General features: G+C 42.8%; 1 protein-coding gene across 1 annotated transcript in view; it reads left to right on the top strand.

Annotated features, from left to right (window-relative positions):
• LOC112069865 (transcription factor SOX-6-like) overlaps positions 1–11856 on the top strand; it is a 259626-nt gene that overhangs the window by 117463 nt on the left and 130307 nt on the right. Inside the window, 1 exon segment of the mRNA XM_024137247.2 lies at positions 4451–4540. Coding sequence (XP_023993015.2) covers positions 4451–4540 — 90 coding nt within the window.

The following is an 11856-nucleotide window of genomic DNA, read 5'->3' as shown; positions in this document are numbered from 1 at the left end:
GAGTTGTCGATTTGTTGTTATGATGGTGGTGCTTGTGTTGTTGGTCGATGTAGTCGTACTATTGGCAGTGTGTGATGTTGTGGTGTTGTGTGAGTGTAGAGAGACTACTTAGTACGTTGAGTGCTGGTTGTTGTATGAGTAGTTATTTGTGATGGCTGTTGTGTGAGGACTTGTTCTTTACCCAATCTTTCATGGTGTGGATGGCATTAAAGGGTCAGCGGACTTGTGATTGTGTTGTAGTACAGTTCGTTGTGACTGTTGTTAATTTCTCAAATTCCTGTCCGTCTTCCTTGGGGAGATGTCTCGTATGTTGCTATCTGTGCTAGTGGCAGAGCAGTGGGGGTTGCTGCCAGGCGAGGGTCCCCAGGGGCCTGTGGTATCGGCGGGGCCGGAGGGCGGAGGAAGTTGGTACGGGTCCAGTGGGGCCGGCCGGGCTCAGTGACAAGCTGAGCTGTCTGCCGTGGGGACGCTGGGAAAATGTAAATAAGAGTCTGATAAGAGCTATTGTTTTCATTCCATTCTCATCCTGTCTCAATGGGCTGCTCCAGAGCTGCACAGCATTTTATCTCAGAGGAGAGAGGGAGAAAGAGAGGGAGGAAGAGAGGGAGAAAGAGAGAGGGAGATATTTAAGAATCCCTCTTAGGAAAATAGAAAATAAGCTCAAAGGGACTCTTAATTTATCTTGTTCAAGCGTTTTTCAATGACAAGCCAACTACATGATTCCACTTTCTGCAGACTTTGGTATCTCTATCCCCACAAAGATAGACAGAAATCCACTGATATTGTCAGCCACAATGCAACATACAATATAAACGTTGTGTTGGTTTTAAGATCTTCAATATAAATAACCTGGATTTGAATATTCTACCTTTTCCTATGAAACATATCTGGGTTTGATTACAAGACCAATGAGGTGTGATAGTTGTATGATATGTTACAAGCGCTGTCTAAAAATTGACACTGTGCACCTACTGCTCACATCTTAATATGACACTAACTATTATTCTGATATAACACAGTGTTTCCATTGGCATGTTTAATCTCTCCAGAGAAGACGGACAGGAATTTGAGAAATTAAAACAGCACACACATACACACACTACTATTAATCTAAATTCCTCTAAAAATGGTTTAGCCTTTGTAAGACTGCTGTGAAATAAGCCAGACGACTGAGTCATTTTGTGTGTTTTCCTAAAGTATGCCTGCATGAAAATTATAGCAGCAATATTTTCATTTGGGTATGTCTATTTGGTTCTAAGCTGTTGGAGCWTTGAAAGGTGTTTCTAAGTTATTTTATACACTAATCCAGGCCATTATTCACTCTCCCAGGTGGAAAAGAGAAAGCGCAGGCAAGCAGGCAGGCAGGCWSKCTCTCTTGCACATTCCAGCTGTAGGCTGTCTTGTGTGAGGGCTTGGCAGGCTGTGTCTGGCCCAGGGTTGGGGATGGAGGTGCAGTATGGAGGAGTCAGGGAGCGGCCACTTTCAGGGGAGGAGGAGGAGGAGGAGGAGGAGGAGGGAAAGTGGGAGGGGTGGAGTAGAATGGGAGCTGGCACCATATTATCTACAACAGTTGGTGCATTCCTTAATGATCAAGTGCTGGAGCAGCATCTGTGGTGATGTGTGTGTATGTACATACATCTGTGTGTGGGTTTGTGTGAAAGCAAGTGTGTATATATTAACATGAGTTTGTGAATTTGTGAGTGTGTGTTTGTGTGTTTGTGAATTTACAACCCTTTCACAGTGCTGTAAAATAAAACATTTCTGCCTGAGTCGGTAGAGGAGTGTGTTGATGTTGTTGTGTATCTGTACTGAAGGAGGGCTGTTATCTGGGGGAGTGTATTACTGTTGTTGTGTATCTGTACTGAAGGAGGGCTGTTATCTGGGGGAGTGTATTGCTGTTGTTGTGTATCTGTACTGAGGGAGGGCTGTTATCTGGGGGAGTGTGTTGATGGGGATAAGTCCGGGAGGGAGAGGAAGCTTGCTCACCCAGGGGTGAGGCCCATGGAAGAGGAGCGGAGCTCAGTCACTCCCCCTGCCCTCAACCCCTGTGTGTCTGTGATTCCACTGCCAGGCGGGGAAGCAGAGAGGAGATCAACCGACACACAACACACACACACAACACCACCAACACACACACCACAACCACACACACACACCACACACACACACACACACCCACTGCTCCTCTTCATTCCCGGTCCAAGGGGACAAACTGTGAGTTGGGGATTGGAAAGTCAATAAAGCAGAAGTAATGTTATAATGACCTGAGCCTGTGATGTCCTGTTGGCCTCTCTGCCACGGAGGAAGTGGACAATCAAACAAAATGGCCACTCCGCTTGATCTTTTTGAAAGCCAACGTTAAACAGAGGCAGGCTAACCATTGAGCCCCTATTACTCCCAGCCTCCCAGTCCCTCTGAACTCGATRTGTTTTCATAGTGAGGTATCATGTTTGGATTGTGGMAGTGAAGGGTGAGGACATTACACCCGGATAAAAGGAATCATCAGCTGTGTACTTTCTAAACTGTTTACTTTCTAAATCCTTTCTCTTCCTCAGTAAGAGGAAGAGAGAGGATAATAATGGGAGAATGATCCAAACCATTTAGGATCTCTCTCTCTCATCTCTCGCTCTCTCTCGCATGTCTCCTATTTTGTACAGTATAATGTAAATTAATATATCTGAAACATGAACAATCAAATTAAATATCAAATGTATTGTATAATGCTACATCTTTACACAACAGATCTTGATCTAGATGATAATTGTAGTCTGTACGTTCCACTGCCTCCAGAGCACATGATGACTACAATAAACTGAAAACACAAATCACTAAGACAATCCCTGAAGGCATCCAGAAGTATGTTCTTATGAATTGTACCCTTTAGTTGGCAGAAKGAGACCACAAATGAGCCATTGTCAGGAGAGTGGTTAAGCCATTCCTGATGGAGCCCCAGGGCTTTCTGTGAACTGCAACAATGTCTGCTTTTGCTGTTTGCCCTTTACTCCCTTTCAGAGTGAACAAACCCTGTCTTACACCCCATGATGTCATCTTCAGGCAACATGACACTTGAAGACAATCTGTTTAGGGCTCCTGTTTTCAGGAACAGTCATGTCAGTTAACACGGAGCCCGACTTAGAAACAGCAGCAGCATGGTTCTATATTTACTAGAGAGTAGACATCATTCCGGAACAGCTGACATGCACTCTTAACTATCCATCAAGCCTTAACCAGCAGTATGAAGGTATGAGAGGAGATCTAGGACTGCTCTCATGGGTAAGTCAGGCATCAGCTGGTGGGTAAGTCCACGGTGGCAGCACCACTTTGTGAGTAGGAGACAGACAGATAGATAGACAGACAGACAGACAGACAGACAGCAGGGCCCTGCTCAGTGATAATCCTGGATCTTGGTATAGTGGCCTGGCTGTCTTAGTGCAGTTCAGACGGGGGGCAGCGTGCCTGGGAGCCTGCAGTTTGACTTGGGGAGGGAAGGGGAGGGTGGAGGGGATAGGAGGAGAGAGGGGGGTGGGTGGTGTTTGATGGGAACAGGCTGACCTCTGCGCAGTGCGGGGATCAGCGAGGCCCGGGTCGGCTGGGCCAGCAGTGTGTTCTTTATCAGCTACCACAGCGACAGCATGGCAGATTCCAGCCATTCCTCCACTGATTCATTGTCAGCCGGACAAATGTTAATTGTTTTYATCACTGGCGGCTGTGAGAACGCTCGGACACACCCTGTCTCACCCCTTACCTCCTTCTTAATGTCTCTGCACTGTCTCTGCCCTTACCATGGCTATACTGTCTGTCTCCCCCCTCTCTCACCCCATCTATCTGTCTCACCTTTTACCGTCTTCAATGGGTGCTCAAGAGTAAATGTGTTTTAATCTACCATCAGTAATTAGAGCTATACAGTTGGGAAAGAAGTGAATGGTTTTTAGATGTAATTAATAATATTCCGTCTGAATGACAAGTGACATTGTCTTGTTTTAACCAAGAAKCTGTCAATATTTTATTTTGACCGTTGGGGACAAGACACCTTTAGTGTGTATGTGTGTRTTAACATACACAGCTAGATTTGACAAGGAGTGTTGATGGGTGTGTTAGTTGTGTTAGTATTACTGGAGTGCTGAGGCATGCGTGAGAAACGGACACTTTTGGCATGTGAATGACAACAGAGAAAGCACCTCTCTTCAGAAAGATATTTCCTCCAACTCCATGTTGTTATGAGAAGAAAAAGTTCAGGCTCCTTTTCATTGTTATACAAATACCAGTAATTCAATTCAAACTGAAATTATATGAATGAAATTGGAACCTTCAAAATATTATCGTAAAAATCAAAATACATAAAAATCAAATTTGGATTTGACGTACCCTTTCCTGAAAGAAATCCGTTGGAGAAGTGAATTTGAAAATGAAAGCATTTTAAAAGGTCTCTTTTCTTTCCCATGTCTTTCAGAATCCAGTTGCATGGAAACACTTCTGTCAAAAGACTGGAAAGAGAAGATGGACAGGCTCGACACKAGTGATCTTCTGGGAGAAGTCAAAGGTAAGCTTGATGATGAGGTCACTCACAACCGCAGCGCTCTCTTGTAAAGAGTGTCTTAAAGTGAGATTAATAAATCCTYCWATTCCTATCAGACATACATAATCTATACATAATCTAAGAAACAGGCTTRCACTCTGAAATTAGASAAAAGCTCTTGGCTGCCTTCCCTAGTTATTTTCTGCACTTTCCTTATCTGTTATGTCAAAATGCCTCTGTCCAGAGCCCTCTCTTTAAATTCCAACCCCATTTCCCAGTCTGTCATTTTGTTTGTGTCTGTGGTTTACTGTTAGAGACGAGGCTGTTGTCCGTATGTCTGCTATTTAAAACTATAAGACTAGAGACACTGCTCCCAACTCATGCAGTATGTTCATGTTGAGAAAGGAGAGATGAGGGGAGATAGAGAAGAGAGGGGAAAGAAGAGAGAGGAAGGAAAGTGCAGAGACGAGGAGAGCCCTCTCTCTTCTAGGTCTCTCACATCTGAAAGGAATTCTGCCTTGATTCTGGTAGTGAACACCCTGCACAGCCCAGCACAGCCCAGCTCTCCCTCCAAATCTGTATTTATGCGCGGGGAAGGTGGGCCTGGGCAGGCAGCTGGGTTTTTTGCAGGTCCAGTTCTTAGCACTGACTGTTACTAAAAAGGTGTTTATGTAGCTAGCGGAGAGGAAGGCACAATACCAGCTGTCTGATAACACCAGGCTCCAGCCTCTCTTCTACCTCTCTTCTCTCTTTCTCTCTTCCACCTCCTCGTCTCTCTCTCTCTCTCTCTCTCCCTCTCTTCTTCTCTCTCTCTCTCTCTCTCTCTCTCTCTCTCTCTCTCTCTCTCTCTCTCTCTCTCTCTCTCTCTCCTCTTCTCTCTCTCTCCTCTCTCTCCCTCTCTCTCCTCTCTCTTCTCTCTCTCCTCTCTCCTCTCTCTCTCTCTCTCTCTCTCTCTACCTTTCCTTCTTTTCTCTATCACTCGTTTCCCTGCCACGCCCATACTCTCAAGTCTGTACCTTCACAAACAAAATGGGTGTATATAATGATTTTATTATTAATATTTACATGAATTATACTCATCTCTATATATCCATGTCATTTTAGCTAAACAGAGACGATGCTGCTCTGCTCATCATGCACCATTGTAATCATCAGAACTATTCAAAGACATGTGAAAGTAGCATTCTGCTAGCGCGTGCACTGCACATGTTTAGCAGTTCTTTATGATGTACTCCCACTTTAATAGCTCTTTTTATCATATGGTTGGCAATCATAAATAATAKTTGTCCTTGGTTTTAATTATGGGATGACATTTTCTCTGTGTGCCGGGGAAGACWAWAACTATTGCATGTTGTAATAAGTATATTCATGGTCAATAACCTTAATGAGCTGAAATATRAATCATRTCTTGGTAAACCAGATTCATTGTAGCTGACCCTGTAGATCAAAGTGCAGTGGARCAAATGTTTAAARTGATTTAGCCTTTTGAAAGCAGATCTATTTAAATGACAGGGCATTTTTCTGTTTGATAAATGGTAAGGGTGAGGTTATTCCACAGCGGTGTAAACAGGTAGCACGGGAGCCTGATAATGCCCACTGTGGCCTTTGTTGACTCACATGCAGGGAGACACAGTGAACACTAGACTTAGAAATATAACTACTTTTCATATCACACCGGTAGGCTGTCTAAGGTTTTTAATTAGCCTGCCATTTCATATGAYTGTAGACATTTCAAAGRACTGCTTTGTGCTCCCCCTTACAAATGTCTCTTTCTGCGTTTGAAGTCTGCCGGATGTAAATACTGSCAATTAAAAAGAAGCCCAGGGTTGGAGACACACAAGGTCCTCCTAATTAAAACACAAACAAAGGCACCAAGCAGAAAACACCTTCTGATTACGATCTAAAGTGTTATGATGAATCAGAGGCTGTATTAATTGTTAGGTTAAAATCAATACAAAGGGTAAGCATGCCTGTAGGTTTAARTTAACGGAGGACAGTGCTGGATAAAGGCTAACATCCATAAAAGCTACCTACTGCCTCAGTGGCCTTGATACTCGTTCTCTACTCAGCGGACATTGAATCCGGAACCAATGGCATTGTACATTCTACCTAGACTACATCCTTTGTGGCATTGTTCCGTTGTTACAAAAGATTGCTTTTGATGTTCAAAGATAAATAAGTGAAATATAAAATTCTGCCCCTTTTGAACTGAAAGACTGGTAATTTGTATTTTTTTTCCTCACAAGGCTGCCTTTGAGTTAGCGGTAGAGAATCAAAAAGTCTCTGTAGTTTTTGCTCAACTGCTTTCCATATTTTCCACCTTATGAACCTGTCATGGATGGCACCTTGTCGTATTGTTGTAGTCGCAAGAGGAATCTGCTGGGTTAAGACTCGCAGTAGAATTATCACACAGGAGAAGACAATAGGTGGAACAGAATTTGACCGAAGGCTTCACTTCACCGATGAATAGAACTGCATTCTTTTACACTATGCAGTTGTGTTCAAACATGCCCAGACTACATTATGCTCTTGGGGTAAAACACAAAGTACAGTAAACAAAACAATGKTATCAAARCWTCTGAGGTTGGCTTTCCTTTATCTTACACCCAGTTCAACGCAACCAAGCATTTAGTGCCTCACGTACATAGTTMTAGTGTATTGTCATGTGGTTTCCTRCGCTAGAATGGGTCTGTGGTTAAACTGATACTGGTACTTCCAGTAAAATKGAGWCARTTTGAGCTGTTTCCATCAATACAGGATAGGAAGTATGCTTAACAGAGACATAGAGAATAGAATGATTTGGGTGTAATGATGTCAGATGTTTATCAGCCTTGTCCTTTAARCTGTGAGAGATTAACAGCTGCAGGAAGAGAGAGGGAGGGAACGGTTTGTGAAGGAGTATTAGTGGTGGATTGCTTTTCACAAGCCGATTCCAGAGGTAACTGTTTGTTTTCATACCTGAGCTTAGCTGTCAATCATGAGGAACGGTGAGAAGGGAGATGAGATCTCCTGAACAAAACCACAGAGCAAGAGAGGGAGGTTTGTGGGGGGTGGGAAAGAGTGAGAGGGAGGGAGGAAGGGAGGGAGGGAGGGAGGGAGGGAGGGAGGGAGGGAGGGAGGAGGGAGGGAGGGAGGGAGGGAGGGAGGGAGGGAGGGACGGAGGGGGAGGGAGGGAGGGAGGAGGGAGGAGGAAGAGATAGAGCAGAGAGGGAGAGGAGGAGAGAAGCACAGAGAAAGATGATAGAGAGAGACCTGGGACATGGCTGCTCAGACATGAGCTGTTTTAATTATGTCCTTCAAAGAGAATCTCTTTCTGTAGAAGCTGTGCCACAACGGCAGAGAGATCTCCTACACTATAGTATGTTCCAGTACTCCTGTCCTTTATTCTGGCTGTACTGTTTATGTTTGTAAATTGTTTTTTAAATGGTCAATGATGGGAGGTGCCTTTGTGGTTGTTTGATTTAATTGAATCATTACAAGCCCTACCCTCCTTTATACAATAAAAACATTTACTCTTTTTGTGTTTTAGGCTGATATTTTGGACGGAAAAACCAGAGTGATTTTAGCTAGCCTCACTCCGTGCCTCACATATGTCAGTTGAAGAATTCAGGTGATGTGCATGTATTTAATGTAAATTCCATTGGAATATGAATACAGGTTTATGGGGGAAAGGCTTGGTCAAATAAGTTCTCCCTGTGCTGTGTGGCTTTCATTTATACTCAATCAGGGCCTTTGAGACCCACACACTGCAGGACTGTTTAACTTTCCCTGTAGACATCCAGTGTCCCCAGCCCCCCGGGGAAAAAACAGCAAAGCATTTATTCAACTGAAKAAAAAAATGTGGTAGTTCAATTGGAACACAAACTGCATTCATTATCTCGGAAGGTTTGATACAAAAATGAAGCTCAGCATTGTACATTTGTGTTAAAATGGCAGCTTGAATTCTATATAAACGAAAATCAAGCCTCTTGCACTTTCATAATCAATTTGTGAATGCTGTCTACATGACAGTGGCGGGGTGCACATTGACAGTCCTGTGGCAGRCAGATAAGTAGAAGCTCTTTAAGGGGAGAGCGAGGAGCGGGGCCGRGCAGKGCCSYAGCTGAGACTGATTTGATGCTGCTCCTACCTGGCCTCGCTTCTCCCATCCCGACAGAGGACTACTGTGTGCACACAGAGCTGGGGTTGTTCAGCCAGCTGGGTTTACTTCAAAACATGATTATTCAATTTAACATTCAGCTTTATTCTTAATGGCTCCAATAAAGTCGAGAGCGAATGCCAATGGAGATTCCACACTATATCTGTAAATACACGCGGAACCACAAGTGGGAGCAGATTTTTATCGGCACAGGAAAACATTGTCATTTCATGTTTCTTTCACCTACTTTCTTTGTGAAATCCTGTCAATATAAATCCTTTACCTCTAGTTTCCAGCTCTAAAATACCACCCTGTTTCAAAATACTCACACATGGCCATGTGCAGTAAAAACTAAAAATGTCACTAATAAACAGCGCATAAACATTCAAAAATCTCTCTCAAAATATTATAAATTGCTTCTTAGTGGAATTGAATGTAAGGTGGTAAATGTGACTGTCATGAAGACTAAATGACCTAGTGAATCTGTGTTATACAGCTATGTGTATTTTGAGGAGAGAGCTGTGTATGTTTGATAATGTAACCTCTATTTAGAGCAGAGGGAGGGACCAYCTCARCCCATCAYACACTGAAATATCCYTCCAATTCCYCCAATTCAAAAGTGCCACAGTTTGCATTTTTCTCCCAACACTTCAATAGTCTTCTGTTGGCCCTGTGTACCCAGGTGAAATATGAGACACCGTAAATCATTATTCTTCAGACTGCATTTGCGAAATGAATGTATGGGCCTAATGCCCTCTGTTTTTCTCCCTTAATGAATTGAGGAATTTAGCTTGTGGTGTCGTCTGTCTGTCTGTCTGTCTGTCTGTCTGTCTGTCTGTCTGTCTGTCTGTCTGTCTGTCTGTCTGTCTGTCTGTCTGTCTGTCTGTCTGTCTGTTCTTCTTTTTCCGTCTGTCTGTCGGCTGTCTGTCTGTGTGTCTGTCGTCTGTCTGTCTGTCTGTCTGTCTGTCTGTCTGTCTGTCTGTCTGTCCTGTCTGTCTGTCTTTGTCTGTCTGTCTGTCTGTCGTTCGTCTGTCCTGTCTGTCTGTCTGTCTGTCTGTCTGTCTGTCTGTCTGTCTGTCTGTCTGTGTCCACTCTCTCTTTTTCCCTCCTGGCTCTGTGTTTTGAGAGGAGACAGGCAGACAGGAGTGGGTTTGGTGGTGTCTGGGTCAGCCTCTGCTGGTGTCGGTGTGGGCAGAAGCCCTGTGCCATGGAACCAGGCATGGGGATGGTTCCCTGACCAGACAGGGCCTCTGGATGACTGGCTGCACATTTCATACTTTAATACATTTGACACTTAAAATCATGTTAAAATTTTACTTCCTAATTTCAGTGTGTTTACATTTAATTTACCAAATTATATTTACTATTACTACAAATAATTAGCTTCTTTCTTGGTTGACAGACACACAGGTATCCCGTTTATTTAGAATGCAATAATCAATTTATATCTTAAGTTACTACCAGGAATCACCAGCAATCCTTATTTTAACGTTTGACAAATATACACCTCTCTCACTTATAGAAGTGTAGTAAATGGAATATTTATCAGTCTCCCGGCCGCAAAGTAAATGACATCCTCACTGCCATGTAATGCTGCTTAAGCACTGGCTGCTATGGCTGGGCCGGGTTAGTACATGTCACGCTGGATTTCCCCCTACAGCTGCTCTAGTGCTGCGGCTCCGGAGCCACTCTGCTGATCTACCACCAGCCACGGAGACACAACACACACATACACACACACACACGCGCACATACGCACGCACGCACATACACACACACGCGCACATACACACTAGAGTTCGGCCGATTATGATTTTCCAACGCCGATACCGATACCGATTATTGGAGGACCAAAAAAAGCCGATACCGATTAATCTGTCGATTTTTATATATATATTTGTAATAAATTACAATTACAACAATACTGAATGAAAAATTAACACTTTTATTTTAACTTAATATAATACATAAATAAAATCAATTTAGCCTCAAATAAATAATGAAACATGTTCAATTTGGTTTAAATAATGCAAAAACAAAGTGTTGGAGAAGAAAGTAAAAGTGCAATATGTGCCATGTAAAAAAGCTAACGTTTAAGTTCCTTGCTCAGAACATGAGAACATATGAAAGCTGGTGGTTCCTTTTAACATGAGTCTTCAATATTCCCAGTTAAGAAGTTTTAGGTTGTAGTTATTATAGGAATTATAGGACTATTTCTCTCTATACCATTTGTATTTCATATACCTTTGACTATTGGATGTTCTAATAGGTACTATAGTATTGCCAGCCTAATCTCAGGAGTTGATAGGCTTGAAGTCATAAACAGCGCTGTGCATCCCAGCATTGYTAAGAGCTGCTGGCAAATGCAGTAAAATGCTGTTTGCATGAATGCTTATGAGCCTGCTGCTGCCTACCACCACTCAGACTGTGTATCAAATACCAAATCATATACTTAATTATAATATAATAAACACACAGAAATATGAGCCTTTGGTCATTAATATGGTCAAATCTGGAAACTAACATTTATTCTTTCAGTGAAATACGGAACCGTTCCGTATTTTATCAAACGGGTGGCAACCCGTCTACATATTGCTGTTACATTGCACAACCTTCAATGTTATGTCATATTTATGTAAGTTAATATTGCCTGCTGGTTAATATTGCCTGCTAACATTAATTTATTTTAACTTTTAACTAAATATGCAGGTTTTTAAAAAATACTTGTGTATTGATTTTAAGAAAGGCTGTTGTGTTTATGTTTATGGTTAGGTACATTTGTGCAACGATTGTGCTTTTTTGCGAATGCGCTTTTGTTAAATCATCACCCGTTTGGCGAAGTTGAAGTAGGCTGTGATTCGATGATAAATTAACAGGCACTGCATTGATTATAATAAGCAACGCAGAACAAGCTAGTTAACCTAGTAATATCATCAACCATGTGTAGTTAACTAGTGATTATGTGAAGATTGATTGTATTTTAAAGAAAAGTTTAATGCTAGCTAGCAACTTACCTTGGGTCCTTGCAGCCTCAAGGTCCTTTTGATGTGGCACTCGGTAACAGGTGGTCAGCCTGCCACCCAGACTCCTCGTGGATTGCAATGTGATCGGCCATAATCGGCTTCCAAAAAGGCTGGTTACCGATTGTAATGAAAGCCATGCCGATTAATCGGTTGACCTCTAATACACACACACACGCGCA

Source organism: Salvelinus sp. IW2-2015, unplaced genomic scaffold (assembly GCF_002910315.2).
Source record: "Salvelinus sp. IW2-2015 unplaced genomic scaffold, ASM291031v2 Un_scaffold1137, whole genome shotgun sequence".
Classification (NCBI taxonomy): Eukaryota; Metazoa; Chordata; class Actinopteri; order Salmoniformes; family Salmonidae; genus Salvelinus; species Salvelinus sp. IW2-2015.
The sequence above is the reverse complement of the archived record's forward strand: the minus strand, read 5'-3'. Positions and strand labels throughout refer to the sequence as shown.